Below are 17,236 nucleotides of genomic sequence, written 5' to 3'. Positions count from 1 at the left end.
AGTGTAAATCATGATGATTATAGCTTTAAGGTTACCTGATATTCCCAAAAGAACTAATAAAATTGTCTACTAAATATAATTTACACTTCTTGGTGTGTGTAAAGATGGGTTAGCATACTCGAGAAACATAATGCAAAATTTAACAGAATTGTTGATGGAATTGGTAATTAGTCTCAGAAAAAAAATCCTATATAGAAAAATTTACACTGGTAAAAGAAATAATTTCTTTAGTACTTTTTTTGTTTGTTTCTTTTCCAGAAATAGGACCTAGGTTTCTGCTATAGATAATAAGGAGATTAGCTGATCCTTTTTAGAGTTCATACGGTTTACTTAAGTCATTTATGTTATAATGTACTAAAGTGTTAAGCAGCAAGATGTTATGTGCGGTAGAGAAAACAGGTGTTAAGATCAGCAGTTGGTATGAAATACTGTGGTTGGAGGGCAGTTCTGGAGGTTACCTTGATTAGGTTTTGCTAAATTTAAACAGTTTTTAAAAAGCCATATTGCTGTAACACACTCATACTGAACGGGTAAAATCAATGTGATAAGATCTGATTCATCAAACTGAGAATTATCCAGTCTCTTCTTAGAAGATAAAGAAATGTTTGTGTGCTAATCTACTGTAGACATTGTTGAATTTATATAGAGGCATAAGGTCTCTTAGAATCCTCCTACAGAGTGAAATGACAGATCCAATACATGCAAGGAAGATGTTTGTGGAGTGATGCTAGTGGGAAGCTTTTGATCCGCTTTCATATTCTGATTACCGATAACAATGCAGCAACAGAATTCAGCCAAAGCTACCTGCCATAATTTTTATAAAAAGTCTAGAGGTTAGAGTCAATCCTGATGACAGCTATGTTTGACTCTGAGCTAGCTGTTTCAAATCCAGCTTAGTTTTTGCTTTCTTGAACAGTCGCGTGTATGACTTGAGGCAGCTGTGCCACAGGAGTATCAAATAGTCTAGGTGCAGGATCCGGAATTCCTGCCCATCCTGAATCACTGGGTGCCAGTGGTTATGAAATAGTTGGTATATAGCTTCATCACACCTTTTAATTCTATGGCTTTCATGTAATCCCTCCCCAGTAATCCTACCAAATTTGCTGTATTTGGCTTTTTTAGTGACTCTTGGTATAAACAGAATTTGTACATTGTATGTTGTCCAAAACCGGTATTACTTTAACTTAAAAAATGGTATTTGGGGGGGGAAATAAATAAATAAATATGGGAACTATATTCAAAGTAATCTTTCTCAAAAATGTGTACTCTTGTTCTTTTTGTGACTGGTAATTTAGTTTTATCTGTCTACTGTCTGGAAACGTTATCTTTGCTTATGTTCTGCTCTATTTCAGAAACTCTGACAAGGGAGTGGAAGTTGCCTTTCTTGGAACACGGACTGGACTATCTCGTATCAACCTGTTTGTTGGTCCAGAACAGCTTACTAATCAGTAAGTAACAAAGCCGTGCTTGGCAGCCATTTAAGAAAAGAAGAAAAAAACTTTTTTTATATTTATGAAGCCCATCTACTGTTTCTTTCATGGTTTTATGTTGGCCATTGAAATACATAGAACAAGTTAGAAAGATTTTATATGAGCTTACCCTGTAGCTCGTACATTTTACTTTCCCCCTACTCCTTTGGCATTAGCCTCACATCTTTATTCTTCAGAGCAGTATCATGAATATGCTGCATCTGAAGATTATGATTGTTTTTTGACTATTCCATTGAAAACCAAGTACCCATAGGCTTTTGCAGGGACTTAGCATCATAGTTGTGGAATTTTTTTTGGTGTTGAAGTAAAGCCAAGTGATGGAAGTGGGTGAAAGAGTAATCAGGAGATCTCACATATTCACGAGTTTCCTATCTAGCTTGGAGATAATGTAATCTAGCGGAAGTGCAGGTTTCTTAAAATGGTGAGCTGTAAAATGAAGTCCCATATTTAATGAGTTTTTCAGGCAGCAGTTTGATAGTGTCAAGCAAATCTATATGCGCTATGCCTATAAAATAAAATCTGCACTTGATGTTTATCATAAAGTAAGTTTATTGAATATAAAATGACGTGATGCTTATCTAATCGCAGTATATTGTTGTAGTGCGAGTAGCCTGGCAGGTGAGATCAATAGCACTGCAGTTTGTTACTGCCAGACAGCAAACGAGAACGCTAGTGTGAAGACTATATTTGCTCTTGTCACTGACACAAACTTTTCTGTTAACATTCCCTGAGATTACTGAAGAATAAAGTACGGAGTTGTCCCCTGCTACCCCTTACATATTATTTGGAACGTGGGCTTTTTTCAGTACTTAAAGAATGAATGCCAGTGGCAGCGAACTACTAAATCTCCAGTACCTTTTCCACTTTGTACAGCTCACAATTCTTGCATTGTGCTGAGAGAGAAAGGGTTTTTGGACTAAGCATCTTCATTTCCACACATCAGTAGAAACGTTTTCAGTGGTACTTAGAGGTACTGTTTTTTTCAGTACTTTTTCCATCCTTCGCAACAAAAGCAATTGCAAGTGTGTCGCAGATAATTCTCAGGGGCTAAAGTTAACTCTTTTGTTGAACAAATGGTATTAGAAAAATTGTCCAAACCCATTTTATTTCCGAAAAAATTCCATTTTGTGTTCTTTTGCTCTTTCTATGCTAGAAACTGTTGTGTGCCATGCAACAACCAACAAGTATTTCCTTTCTTCTTTCTCAAGAGATTTCCTGACAGCTGAAGATAAGGAGAACATTTTCAATGCTGACCACTTTCCACTCTGGTACAGAAGAGCTGCTGAGCAAATACCTGGGAGCTTTGTCTATTCAATTCCATTTAGTACAGGTCTATAATTTTCTCATTCTCTAAATGCTGAACCATGTATGATGCTAAAAGGATCCCAAATATGTCAGTACCAAGTGGGGTCTGTAGCTCACTCAAATGTTAATGTAAAATCTCAAACGTTAATATAAAATATGCATTGAAATTTGCTGCTAATTATTGGTCCTTTGACGAGGTGCATCTGTTGCAGGACTCCAAATGAAACCCCAAGATGTGGTATAAAAGTTTTCATTTAATACTTGAACAGGTTGAACTGACAGAGCAGTTTTTAAGCAAAAGAAGTCTAACAGAGCAGGCACCCACATTAACGAGAAGCCCTGCCAGTTGTCACCTTTGTTGCCACTTTTAACAGAGAAGGAAAAAATTGATTACTCATTTGATTGTTTTAGCGTTGTTGAGCTGCTGGGGAATTTTGAAATGCCAGTGCCTGTGTGTTCTGTGCATACATAGAACGTGATGTTTGCTGTCTTTCTGAGCACTAAATCCACGTTGAGTGTTACTTCAAGCCAGGAGAAATAAAGCTCAATTTCCTCATTCTGCAATATGTTATTACAATTTTTTATTTTTTTTACCTTAATACACCCTACAGAAACCGCAAACAAAAGCAATGTAGTGACTGCCAGTACTGCTATTCAGCTTCTGGATGACCGAAAATCTCCAGTTGTTGCAGGTAAAATTGTTGTGGCTTGTTTTGTTTTTTTTTTATTTTAAAGCAATGTATGCGTTTCTCACTTTCTTTTTTTGAGTAGCAGGAATTTCATGTAGGAATATAATCTTTTAGAAAGAAAGGAGAAGGGAAAGATGCAGTCACACCTCTATAAGATGCGATTGAGTCAACTTGCTAAAAGCCCTCAGGTACTTTGAATGACACAATTAAAGATTTAAGTGGTTCTTTTTCCTTCCCATCCATAAGCTAAAGAAGATATGGTTGAGGTTTCATGTCACCACTAATTTGTTAAAAATGGCATGCGATGCTGAATGCCACTGTCCAGGCCAGAGGAAAGTGATGCTGCTGGTCCAGCTGTTCAGGATATGTCAGACCATGCTTTGGAAAAAGGGAAGAACCAAAATATCGTATTTCTTTTAAAATACCAATCTGTCTTATTGAGACTGATCACACTTCATTTTTTTCATCTTCCCATTTGATTCAGCCTTTGCAGAACAGCAATTTGAAAGGAAAAATTGTGATTTGTAAAAGTGACTCCCAATAATTTGATCAAGAGTAGTTTGATCTGTTTATAGGAGTGGCAGATGCTGTAAATGTTTCACAAGTAATTAAATCTGCTGTTGTTACAATAACACATAAATACATCTGCGTTGTACTCCTTACGCTTTTTTTTTCCCCCCCTTTTTCCTCACGTGTTTCTTTGGTATTGCTGTATAATTAAAAACATTCAAGCAAATGTCACTGTCATACACAGTCCTTAAAATTCACGATAATAATTACATTTTAATATGAAGGCCTAAGGGAAAATGAATATATCATCATGATGACACACCAACCAAATTTCTGAAGTGTTCTAAAATAGATGTTTTCCTTGTCTGGCAAGACAGTGATTCACTTAATCTTTACTCCACATTATAAACCACAGAAATTATATTCAGCAATAGCTTTTAGTAAATCCCTCAAAAGGCTTTTCATGCTTTGGTGGAAAACCACTAGTTTATGTTTTTCCAGAGTTTCTAGTTCATTTTCAATATTATCTTTGTATTCATAAACCTAATATTAGTATACAGTCTAATGTTTTCAGTTTTAGGAAAATTGGAACATGTATTTGTACAGTCCAGCATTAAATGACTCGCAGACTTTAGGTTAGGAACCATGACTTCAGAAACCGGGTTTGTAGGTAGTGTCTGGAGAGAGATAAGCCCCTCCACCGTATGCTTCAGAGCACGTGCCTCTCTCCATTGACTGAGCAGGGAATCTAAAGTTAGGTGGTATATTCAGAACCGTTTACGCATTTGTATTTGTGTTTGTTCACAATTAATTTTATCATATAGAATTGGTGTGTGGAATAATTGAGTAGCAGAGCTTTTTAAGGTAAGTTGCCTGCTGGTGTTGGCTTGTGAATTTAGCCCCTGTTTATCTATTTCTTGGTCTTTCCTCGCCACTTGTTCTCAGATAATCTGGAGCTCTAGTGGATGAATTAGGACGGTTGAGTCACCTTCCCTGGAGGTGTTTAAGAGACGGGTAGACGAGGTGCTAAGGGGCATGATTTAGTGTTTGATAGGAATGGTTGGACTCGTTGATCCTGTGGGTCTCTTCCAACCTGGTTATTCTATGATTCTATGATGTGTATAATGAATTGCATAGAGCACTCTGCTTGTTGCTTATGCACTTCTGCTTTGCTGATTGATTGGGGTTTAGTACTATGTAATCTGGGTAGCAGGAAGATCCTTGTGATCTAATAGCAATCCTATTGTACATGCATTTTGCATAATAATTCTGCTAGCAAAATAAATCCCTGATTGCAGAACAAGGCAGCAGATAAACTGTCAGGTCCTTTTGAAAAATTCAAATAACACTGTGTAAGTATGAAGATGCAATTACAGAGTGTCTGAATACATTAATACCAGTTTAAGCACTGAGGATTAGCTAGTTTATTTTCCCTCCAGTAGACTATGTTTCCAAATATTAACAGGGTTTTCTCATGTGTTTTGTTGTGTCTTGAAAAGAGGATGGCAGCCTCCTGCAAGAAGTTCAACATACAGCGTACATAGCCCTAAAACATTGGGGGATCCCTCTGTAATCAGTAATTGAGAGCAACCACAGCTTTCACTGCAGACAGCTATGGAGTGTGTAGTAATTTGTTTGTTTATAATGAGTTTCTAATTCCTACCTCTTCTCCTCTGTTGTGGCTTACTGCCACATTCACATGAGCGATGTTGCTGCCTGTCTCATCCAGGCAGCATACACTCCCATTTCAAGTAATATGAACCTAGGAAGTACCAAGACTCTCTTATGATGATTTTTTACTATGCCACTTTCAGATGAGTTCAAAGATCAAAGCTGTAAAAGTAGGCTGCATAACTAAATGCATAACTGGATGCCTTTGTCTGCTGGCCAGCAAAGATAGTTGCTTAGCAGTAGGCAACAGTTTGTATTTTATTAATATTGTTAGTGATAGATAAGCTATGTGTAATGACACTAAATGTTCTATTTTGATGTTCAAGAAGAGGGATCCTGATTTTGTTTGGACATTGTATTACTAGGGAATAATTATGCTGAATTTTGATTGAGTTTCTGCAAGCTGTGGATGGCAAGACACTTATTGCAAGCAAGCATTTTTCAGTTTAAGCTTTGTTTCTTTCAGTATAGATACTAAGGACATTTTCTGTACTGAAAATTGGTGTGTTGTTTTTAATCTCTGGTCTAAATTGAAATTCTAGAAAGTCTCTTTTTCTGAAAACAAAGGATTATGGTGAGGCCTCTATGTGAATGACAGGAATACAATATATGTACCTTCTCTCTTTGGAAATACATCGCGAAGTAATGTGTTCCTGATATTTTGTTGGCTTTCAGGGACAAGTGTTTTTTATAGCGATTAGAAAAAAATACCGTGCTCACTATATTACCTCTCACGAGATTGCTGGGGAAACAACAAAGCTTTCTCGGGAATGTTGATCTGAAAAATAAATCTGTGCAGACAACTTATTTCAGCGGCAGATGTCTGTTGCTAAGCTTTACAAATTAAGGGCAGTTCTGTGGGGAATCCCTAGATCTGGTCTTCCACTTGTAGTCAATAATTGTTGTGAACAATAAATTGTGCCTTTTATCTCTGTTTTTCAGTCTGTGAGCTTTCTGTTTCTTCTACTGAAAAATGCAAAATTTGGTATTTATTAATTTAAGCAATTGAACCAATACTTTTTTCTGTTGAATATCTGCTATTAGGTTATCATCATAAATAACTGGAATTATATATAGTCTTAAAAACCTTAAATGAAAAATTTCTCTGGGATTTTTTTATTGTTTTTTTTTGTTTGGTTGTTTTTTGCCTTTCTTTAGCAAACAGCAAGTTAGAAAGTAATGATGAGATTTTGCGTGGATTCGCTTCTCTGCTCCCATAGCAGAGTGAACTAATGGAAATGAGAATTACTTTGCTTTATGGCAGAACTTCATATCAATTTACAGCCTTATGTGTGCATGAAAACCTCCAAAGCATCTTAAATGTGACTTGGAAGGAGTTTCTTTAAACATTGTGCCCTTCATTACCTGTTTCTCAGCTTCTTTTTCTTTCTTTCTTTTTTTTATTAACCGTCTTGCTCTAAGGAAAGCTTGAAAGGTTTTCGTTGATAGGACTGGTTTTTAAGGACTAGAAAGATGTTCTCATTATTCCTGACCAGGAGATATCAAGTTAGTTCTTGTTTTCCCTTTGCCTGAAGATACCAGAAGTGTGAATTTGTGGATGGAAGGTACATTGCCGTATCAGAGCCTATTAGAAACACTGTGGGTGAAAACCTGCCTGGAGGTCAGAGGTTTGTTAGTTTTTGCCTTCAGAACTGCAGTTGGAGTGCAAGTGTGTTTATTTTTAGATTGTCACTGTACAAAAGCACTGATCTGGTGTGTCTCTGAACTAATGGTTTTTTTTGGCCCATGGGCAATAAGATCCAATGCTGTATTACTTTAGTTTTCTCTATCTGAAAAACTATGTTTTGCTTGGTAAAATGTTATTACAATAGATGTATAAAAGTGTAGAAAATGTGGATCTACACACTCAAACCACTTAGCTCTGAAAGCAAGATTATTCATTAATCTTTACCAAATATTTAAAAGGAAAAAAACCCAAACGTAACAAAATTGCTTCTGATACATCATCAAGTAGTAAGATTTAAGGATCCTGAATTTAAATATTCTAAAAATTCTGTGCTGAGGTGATGTGCCCAGTCTAGAGTACCACATGTTAAACAAAATGTAGAAGAAAAGGTTCCAGGGAATGCAGGAAAAAAAAAAAAAGTTTAGAGAATGTGGCCTTACAGGAAAATTTGAAACAGCTTGGTTTATTTGGTTCAGGACAGAGAAGAATGGAGAGAGCCTAATAATAATACAAAATACTTAGAAGTTAATTTTTTTTTAAAAAAAAACGGACAGACAGTAATTGATTGTTTTCTGTGTCTGCTAAATTTAGATTAAGACTGAGATGCTTAATTTTCTCTGGACATGAAAGGAACTGCAGATGCAGGAATGAGCTTTAATATTTAGGTTGCAATTATTACTAAGTAGATAAGAGCAAGGGTTACGTGACTCCTGCCATATAGGCCATTACTCAGTTGAGGTTGTTATTAGAATAGCTACAGGACTAGATCTTGGAATCCATCTGTTGCAAGGAGAATGGAAATCTCCGAATGCCACAACACAGCTTCCTTTTGCTCTTATTGCAGACTGTTACTCAGCCGTTGTCCTCAATTCTTCTGCCCAATGAAATAAGCTGGCAAGATTTTCACTGAAGGTTTAGGATGCATGCAAAGAAAAGCTCTTAGGCTATAGGCATAGTTGATTTCGACATTAACTACCTAGACAGATCTTTAGCCGTGTCACTGGAAAGATTTAGAAAACACATTACACATCTGTCACAAGTAACCTAGATGCATTTTATCTAGTTTGGAAAAGGTGGATGTAGTTGCTGATCTCTGTTGGTTGCCAAAATAATTTCTAAGAATTATTTAAAAACCACATTCTGCACATTCAAAATATTCTTTCTTTTCAAAACTTATATTACTCAAATGGGTTTGGCTCTGGCTTTCTCTGATGGCAAAACTGCACGACAGAAAATTAGGGTGGGCTCTGAAATGAATTCAGCTGAATGTTTCCTCTGTGTGAGAGAACGTGTAAAACATGCGACTGGATTATCCTCTGTTCTGAAGGGCAGCACTGTGATGGGAGCTGCATCCGCAGTCATGATACCTGCAAAATGCAACACTTGTTTATGGATTTGGGAATAAGAGGCTTCAGAAATGTTTGTAGCAGGCATGTATGCTAGAAGGATAATTTGTCTCTTCATGTATGCTACAGGTGCTCATTTCAGTGCTTGTGCCTGAAAGAGTATAGCATTTCTGCTATCTTCACCATTTTCTCAGCTCTCTTCTTTCTTCCCTATTGACTAATTTAAAAATGAAAAGTGATTGTTAACAAGGTACTTGCTATTTTCTGAGTTAGGTAACGGATGTAATGTGTAATTTTTGTCTTCTAGGGCAGATTAGTAGTAAAAATGTATATGGAAATGCTTTTAAGACATTTAAATTATCATCAGCAGCATATAGGCTGGCAGTTTCCAAAACTGGTTGTGAATTGTATTTCTGGATACATGTCAGGTGTTTTAAGATCTTAAAATATAGTCAATCATTTGTAGCTATTTTGTATTTTTCTTTGCAGAAAGCTCTCTCGTGGTCTACTGACTGCACCTGCCACATAACCCATATACTGTACTAATTACATTAGGAAAAAATTTTTCACAGAAAGGGTCATTGGGCACTGGCAGAGGCTGCCCAGGGAGGGGATTGAGTCACCTTCCCTGGAGGGGTTTAAGGGACGGGTGGACGAGGTGCTAAGGGGCATGGCTTAGTGTTTGATAGGAATGGTTGGACTCAATGATCCGGTGGGTCTCTTCCAACCTGGTGATTCTATGATTCTAATATTACGTCAAGAGCTAATAATGGTGAATGGAATACTTTAAAGCGGCTACATCAAGATTTTGTGATCACAAACACTCAGCTTTAAATAGTGGTTTCAGAATATGCATCCACAAAATGTAAATAAATTTACATTCTTCTACATAAACTCTTAATACGTATTCCAGAGAATATATGTATTTTTACACTTTGAAAAAATGATGTACAAAAAAAAAAAAAAGCATTAATTGCTGTTAAACCAGTCCTATTTAGATTCCGGCCTTTTTTTAACTGATGTGAGGGCTTTATTTTCAAGAAACCAAAGACAGAAGTAGCTCAAGCCAAGGAACTATCAAATGGCTCCTTTTCCTCAGGAGTCCCATGCTGTCTGACCAGGGCCAAATGTTCTTTGTGGTATTTAGCAGTAATTGCAGCATAGGCGCAACCATAAACAGCAGCTGCCAGCATCATTAGACACACAATTCCGCAGACAACTCCAGTTATAACTACAGTGGCAATTGCATGACGTAAACTAACAGGCCGTGGCTTTGGTTTGGGTTCACAGTTTGAACGGCTGTTTTCTCCATGTTCGGTGTGATGAGTGTGCTTCAGAGAACTTCGGTGCTCAAAGCTGTGGTGGTGAATGCTCGCCAGGTGAACGTGAGCTGTCCTAAGAGGGCATGCCCCAAAGAGCTCGTAGGGAACCTTGAGGAGGTCTTTTCCTTTCCGAATCCCTGGGGTTGAGCAGATAATGCCGTCGCTTATTCCTCCTGAAAAAAAAAGGCAAACCTATTTGGTGGTTTCTGAATTGTAAAATTAACAGAAACCTGAAGTAGCTTTGTCTTTATTAAAGGTTTATAACTATATCTTTACGTTTATTTCCAGCTGGGTCAATGGTGAGATTATTACACTTCAATACTCACATAAGAGAGTATTTGCAAGAAGCGATTAATTAGGAATGAAGTTATCTCTGCTTTTATGTACGTAAAAGTAAAAAGCAACAGTGATATAGCAGTAATAAAAAAAGTCATAGGTGAAAACAAAGAGGTACTGTTAACAATAAATTAATTCTACTCAAACTCATATCTATAAGGAGAAATGGAAACAATATACTCAGTAAAGATTTCTCACTTGACTGAAATATTCCATGAAATAGTCATTGTTCTGTTATCACAGGCTAACTGTAATGAAGCAAAGAGAAAGAATTGCGTGTATAAATGAGCAATTTTTTGAAGCAAGGCTCATGGTAAGAAAATATACAGTGATCTAAAGGACTTAAGATTAATCAGTCTATTACCCTGCTTGAAATTTCATGATTGCTTAGAGCCTGCTTCTGCTTTCTCCCGAAGGATGTTTTTAGTATAGCAGGAAGTAAAGTAGGAGACCTCAGTCCTGGTAAATCGCACAGTTGTTTCGCAGTGTGTAGAGGAACACATGCTGAGCACAGCCTTCAGGTTTCTAATTAGTCAATTCACCATGGCTTTAGGGTTTAGTGTGTCAAGAAGTCAACAAGGCCAACACCAATGTTTACATATTTAAAAAAATTAACTAATCAAATCATCTGAATTTACGACTTCTCTTTCCAAAATAATCCACCCATCAGCTAAAGCCAGGCACAGAAATTTTCATCCTGGCAAGACTTTGTCCAAGAAAGTAGTGAATAGAGTTGGACCCAAACTGACATCTGGAGACTATTCCACTAGTACTGAAGTTATTCCAAGACTGATATGGGCATAGCAGCTTGTTTCTTGGTCTTCAATAGCCAACCCCAAAATTCCAGACACCTCCAATCGTTAGTTTTAATGTGGATGTAGATACAACTCCAAATCCTGCAACTGTGATCCTTCTATGGTTTTAAAGAACTAAAATATGTGTGCTAGGAATAGAAGACTGAAGTCCTACTTGAACTGAAGCATTCTCTGTACTGATTTATGAATATGCATCAAACATGCGTTGCCTGAGCTGGATTCAGCTAAAGAAACCCTGAAGTCTTTTAGAGTTACATTCACACAACACTCAATACTTTTAAATTCAGATAACTTTCCATCTCTAGAAATGTTTTGTTAGTACTTGCAAGAAGTATTTGTAGAGCCACAGTACTGTTTTATCATAAATGTACAGTGTAAGTAATAGGAAAGATTAATGTGCAATGTGACTAATTTTTCTTCATATTATTCACATAAGTAATTTTAGGGAAATATAAACATAGAAGAGAACATAATATTTGGGCTCCCCTGAAAATTTGTTGCTAAAAAGAATTCCATATCACTTCTTTTAGGCAATTTGTGCAACGTTTGGAAAGATGGCAGGGCATCACTGAATTTCTAAACAGCATTGGTTTTGAAATAAACTGCACTTCTTATGCTGCTGGCAGAGTAATTGAGATAATCTGATAGCTTTATCTTGGATCATTACATTCTTCTGCACAGAGAAGTCAGAACCCCTGCTGAAATGTGTTGTAGGGAATGATTCAAGCATAGTAGAAGTGAATCTCTGGGATAATGTAGTATTTGACCCCTAGAGGAGTTAGCCTTTTCTCTGTTCCAAAAGGTTGGTTCTGGCAGTGGCTTTGCTTCACCCAGAGGCTATTCCAGCAGTAATTGTGTCCCTGCGTAGTCAGTGGAGTTTTTCATCTGGCCTCTGGAATTCTGATGTCCATTCAAATAGAAGCACCATGGACCATTTTCACGTATGCACTGCTGCAGTGTGTTCCGTGTCGCTTCCATATACAGATTGGTAATCTGTAGTTTGATCACATGCAAGCATCAAAGCCTGATTTAGAGAAAAGCAAATTGCCCTGCTGTTCTGAATTCTCATAGTCTGAACATACCTCCTGGGAGAAAGAAATTAATTTTTTTAGTACTTAATTCCTTTAGAATGAAATCATATTATCTTCTCTACAGCATAATTTGTGAATATATTTAAAAACAGATGTGACCAAAAGTTGAGGTTACTTTTCTTTATAAAACTCATTTTTCTCCATGTGATGGCATTAGGCATTTCTGTCAGGAAATTGTCAATTAATTTAGTACCTCTTCTGGTTAACAACAAAATTGGAAGCAATAATAGACAAGAGTGAACTTGTCCAAAGTGTAACATAGATTTTTAGGTAAAGTACTCTTAAAACATTAATGAGCTACTGAGTAATAATTTATCACAGAATTAGAATCGTGAGTTCTTTGAAGTTAAATTAGGATTGATACCTATCTGGTGTTTAACCTTTACCCTTATGCATCAGGTAAAAAGCTTAGATACAGTAGGTTGGTTTCTAGCAAAAAAATGTTAGTTGAATTAAAGCAAGTATATGTGCACAAGTATATTTGTTATATACATGTGTATGTATACATGCTACAGAATGTATCTGTACATACTGTATGATTTTGTGTATATACTTTTTTTTTGTGTTAATATTAAGTTCTATAATTCTAGTTTGCTGCCTGTATTTATGAAAGTACCTGTATTCTGACCTATCCATAAGAATATATTTTCATGTGCTTATTTGGGTGGATGCTCTAAGGTGTGGGGTAAATTCTTAAGCCGTGGTAGCGAAGATAAGTTAAAAGCTGGTGAAATGTTCTCATGTGCATTATACATATTGAAAAAAAATCCTTACCTCTGTATAAAAAGCTCTCCAGCCACAGTTTCAGGCCAAAGACGTTACAAGTACATTGCCAGGGATTATCTTTGAAAAGAACAACTTTCAGGTTTGGAAGTGACTCCAGAAGAACTCTTTCCATTTTCTGAAGTTTGTTATGCTTCACAGACAGCAATGTTATATTCCCTGTGTTGTTTCCAAAAGTCTCAGGCAAACGTATAATGCTGTTGGATGACAGGTCCAGTTCTTTTAGGTGGGGGAGGAAACTGAAAGTCTTGTTTTCTATATAATGAATCAAATTTCTAGTTAGGTTTAGAACCTGTAGATACCGTAATTTTTGGAAAGCACCTGGTGCCAAACTTGAGAGAGAATTATTAGACAAGTCCAAGATTTTAAGTAACGGTGTTCCAGTGAAAGCATTTTGGTTGATTCTCCAAATACGGTTATTCTGCAACTGTAGTATCTGAATTTCAGGAGGTAAATGGGCAGGAATTTCAGTAAATCCTCTGTTCTTACAGTCTGCAGTCTTTGAAGCTGCATAGCACAGACATTTGTTGGGACATCCATCAGCTGCGTATGTGAACAAAATGACACTCCAACCCAAAAGCCAGTCGCCTGCAGCATAAGTGAAAGAAGATTTAAAATTAGTTAAAAATGCTCTTCTTTTGGTAATATTCAGATCATTAACATGGGCAAAGTATATACTCCATAATAAACATTAACGTGGGTAGCATAAATAGAGTTCATTTTTTTTACAATATATTAGTAAATCACACATAGTAATAAAATACTTTTGTAATGCAGAATGAAGCCATTGCTTCCATGGTCTTAAAATGAAGTACTTCCTGTGGTTTTATCTTAAGTACAAATAGTTTTCAGGAAGATTTACCATCAGCAGAGCAGTGATGTTTGAAGGGAATGCAACAGAGTTTCTAAAATGATTAAATTGGAATATTTCTCTTTCTGTGGTAGGAACAACCATCTTAGGTCAGAAGAATTGCAAGTAGAACTTTTGCTTTTCTATGTTTTTACGAATTTACTGCCTAAAAAAAAGTTAACGTGCCATCAAACTATAGCAGATTCTATAAGTTTGTTCTTATAATGTCTATGTTAATTCTTATTGCTTTAATTCCCTTATCTAAATGCCAGCTGTACTTCCCATAGGTACAAGTTTCTACACAATCAGCAAGCATTTGTCAAGAAGCCGTTAAAAACATAAATGAGGCAACAGAAATACTTAGTATTTATTATTATCATCTGCTCCCTGACTTTTGGGTCAATTTTTACTGAAACAATAATAGTTTTTACCTTTCCTATGTTTCTAGTGATCTTGCTTTGAAAACAAGGTGCCACTTAAAGCTAAGTTCATATGCACAGCATGAAATTAAAAAAGAATAATAAGATGTTGTTGAATACTTAGATTTTCTTTGACTAAAGACAGTAGCAATGATAATTACTTGTATTACATTGTTTTTGAGATGCCTTATAATTTTTACTATTTACTATTTCAAAATGAAAAACGTTTTAGTTACCACATGAAACTTTTAAAATCAAAGGACATACTTCTTATTTACTTACAGAGATCAAAAAATAATTGGTACCAGCGAATACCATATTAAAGGAATACCAGTCACTGAGTATAACATTGATTGTGACGAGTGCATAAATGAAATTTCTATTTTGAGACTACAGTTTAAGTCACAAACTGCTCATGAATTTTCATTCAAGAATGAAATTGTATTTATATTAAAATGATACTGCAATGATGGTATTCTGCATTGTAAAATTTACTTAAAAGAATTCAGCATTCTTGCAAGCAAGATAAGCAATACCTTCGGTTTATTACATTGTTCTTCAACAGTTGGCTTCAGAAACTGAGACGCAGCTTCCAGTGTAGAGTTAAAATAAACACTGCTTGGTAACGAAACGCTTAGAGAACACACAAAAAAAATCATTCTTGATCTTAATACTTTAATATATTACCTTTCATCCTGCTTTGCTTGTTCTTCGCCTTGTAGATAATTCAGTCCAGTTTTCTGAAGCAGAACGGTAAAACCACTTTGTTTCGATCCCCACTTCAAATCTGTAATGTGCTCATCCAGTTTTCTTTTTGTGGGTTTTTCAGATGCTATCTAAGGCTTGTGTAGAAGTGCAACTATTTCTAGTGAGTTATTCCATCGGCCTTTGATTTTTTCCTTTATCACTGTCTCCCCCTCCTCCCCCCTCGCCCCATCCATATGATTCTCAGAGACTTACTCTGCCTCTTTATCAGTCAACAGGCCAGGCAAAGAGTGGCTATCAACTCTATCTGGACAGCTGTAACATACATATAATGACCTGATAGCCTTGCCTTTTCAATTTATTTAATCTGCCTTAAATGCAGAGCACAAAAATAAAGCTACCTTTTTAAATCCAGTATAGTTTCTGAATTCTAGTGGATTATCATCTATGCTGTGTAGATTTTTACAAGATCAGGTGAACATAAACATGGATTCTGATGTTCCTGGACTGTGACTGCAGGCAGTGGAGTGCATAATATTACTACAAATAGGCCTGTGAGCTGATGACATTATTTTGACAGTGCACTTGTTTGCTCCTCTAAGCTTATTCATCTGACATCCATTAGCTGTGCTGACAGGATTTCCTTGCATGGGAATGCAGGATTGTGGACTCCTTCCGTAAAAATGGCATACATACAGGTCTGGTCACCAAGAATACTGAACAGATTTATTTATTTTCAAAGATATTGGAAAGAAATGACAGGTGGTATTAAAATGTACTTCATGTGTTTATATGGTGCCTTGACTTGTCTCTATTACTTCTTCAGTATAAGTCGTTCATACTGTACCATCTGCAACAATAAAAAGATTAATGACTTCTGATTATGAAGGAACTCAAAGGTGTTTAAAGGAATGAGAGATCTGGTATATAATAGAGACGTTCAAGGCCATATGATCGCTCCATCTGTTAGCTGTCCTGTGGAGAGGGAAGTTGTGCGATCAAAGGCTTTCAGAACTATTCTTATGTGTTACATAGTTTTCTTGGGTTCAACTTTTGCTTTTAGGTGCTTTTGAGAAGGTCACACACAGCTCACTTTCTCAGACAAAACTTATATACTATAGGCAGTGAGATCACCAGGCCCAAACTGCTGTTGAAAGTAGGATTTTACAAGAGGTTATCCAGGGTTCTGTCAAGCTGAGACCAGTATTTCCAGCGTGGGAGGTTGCATCGCTTCTCTGGGCAACCCATTCCAATATGTAGATGTTCTCAGCGTTAACAGTTTTGACCTGCACACAGATAGTGTTGTCCTTGGTGCAACTACTGTCCATTACCTCTTGTACTGTCACCGTGCACCCTCGTGAAGAAAATAAGCCTCCCTTCTCCATAGCTACCTTGTGGTTACTGGAAATCTGTGTTTAGATCTCTCCCACCCTCACCCACGAGAGACAAGCTGTAACTGCTACTGTCGTATGCTTTGCTGAATTGTTTCTGGCACCAGTCAAGATACCAAAGGAACAGTGAATACAGCTGAGCGGGGAAGGAGAATGTAGAACAACTGACATTCTGTAAAGTAAACATGACTGCTTATCTCAAGGATACTAGGATTTTTGCTATGAATGGCAGACCATACTGTCCTTGACGCTCTTGAAGAGTGACACGTTATCCTGATACAGGATGAAAGTCTGCGATTTAGTGTAGTAAACAGGCCAATCTTAAATAGTAGCAGGCAATCATTTAAATGAAAACAGATGTAAATATTAAAAGGGCTATTACAAAAATCATCGTCCTTAGAAGGTGCAGCCTTGCTAGCTGCAGATACTCTACTTTGCTCTTTCGAAGAGCAAACTTAGGTCAGGTACTTGTTGCATGAGATTACATCCCTCTATCAATGATAGCCCTTTTTGTGACTTTTGATTGTATTGCAGGGGGTTCTAGCTATTATGTTATTGTTTTTCACACTTTAAAATTCTCTTTGTAGCTGAAATTTTACTTTGGCTCATGAATTCAAAAGGTTTATTTTCAAAGTTGTTTCTCTTTCTTAACTAATGTTTGCTAACCAGGTGGGCTTACAAGCTCCCACAGCAGTTTGTGTCATCTAGCAGAGGGCTTAAAGAATGTATCTTAACCGCCTCTTTTATTTTAGGTAAGTCTTTGCTACTGTAATTGCATTATTTTTAGCATGTGCCATATTAAAGAGATCTTGGTAGGACAAGGTCA

The 17,236-nt window shown here is 36.6% G+C and overlaps 2 protein-coding genes across 9 annotated transcripts in view; one reads left to right on the top strand and one right to left on the bottom strand.

Moving 5' to 3' along the window:
* The window catches only part of CACNA2D3 (calcium voltage-gated channel auxiliary subunit alpha2delta 3), a 335,791-nt gene that overhangs the window by 269,500 nt on the left and 49,055 nt on the right, over positions 1–17,236 (top strand). For all 6 annotated transcript variants that reach the window (XR_011338221.1, XR_011338220.1, XM_069866081.1 and 3 more), the window contains 3 exons: positions 1,353–1,448; positions 2,699–2,820; positions 3,407–3,487. Coding sequence is in view for 4 of the 6 variants with exons in the window: in XM_069866081.1 (XP_069722182.1) it covers positions 1,353–1,448; positions 2,699–2,820; positions 3,407–3,487 (299 nt within the window). In the remaining 2 variants the exon portion in view is untranslated. The remainder of the gene's footprint in view (positions 1–1,352; positions 1,449–2,698; positions 2,821–3,406; positions 3,488–17,236) is intronic.
* On the bottom strand, positions 9,663–15,515 carry LRTM1 (leucine rich repeats and transmembrane domains 1). 3 transcript variants are annotated; one of them, XM_069866087.1, is made up of 4 exons: positions 15,421–15,515; positions 15,002–15,054; positions 13,037–13,633; positions 9,663–10,193 (listed from the first exon to the last, which is right to left on the bottom strand). In XM_069866087.1, exons 2-4 carry the CDS (start codon positions 15,006–15,008, stop codon positions 9,760–9,762), a joined length of 1,038 nt encoding a protein of 345 aa, XP_069722188.1. In that variant the 5' UTR covers positions 15,009–15,054; positions 15,421–15,515; the 3' UTR covers positions 9,663–9,759. The 3 variants fall into 3 exon arrangements, with proteins under 3 accessions (XP_069722188.1, XP_069722189.1, XP_069722187.1); XM_069866088.1 differs by lacking the exon at positions 15,421–15,515 and adding an exon at positions 15,275–15,291; XM_069866086.1 differs by lacking the exon at positions 15,421–15,515 and having other exon boundaries at positions 15,002–15,249.

This window comes from Phaenicophaeus curvirostris, chromosome 11 (assembly GCF_032191515.1).
Source record: "Phaenicophaeus curvirostris isolate KB17595 chromosome 11, BPBGC_Pcur_1.0, whole genome shotgun sequence".
NCBI lineage: Eukaryota > Metazoa > Chordata > Aves > Cuculiformes > Cuculidae > Phaenicophaeus > Phaenicophaeus curvirostris.
This window is presented reverse-complemented; position numbering and strand designations above follow the sequence as displayed.

Excerpts from the sequence above, each read along its gene's own strand:
- LRTM1 (XM_069866087.1), bottom strand. Across the intron at positions 10,194-13,036 it reads GGAGAGCTTTTTATACAGAG|GAGGAATAAGCGACGGCATT; the intron begins GTAAGGATTTTT and ends TTTTTTTTTCAG.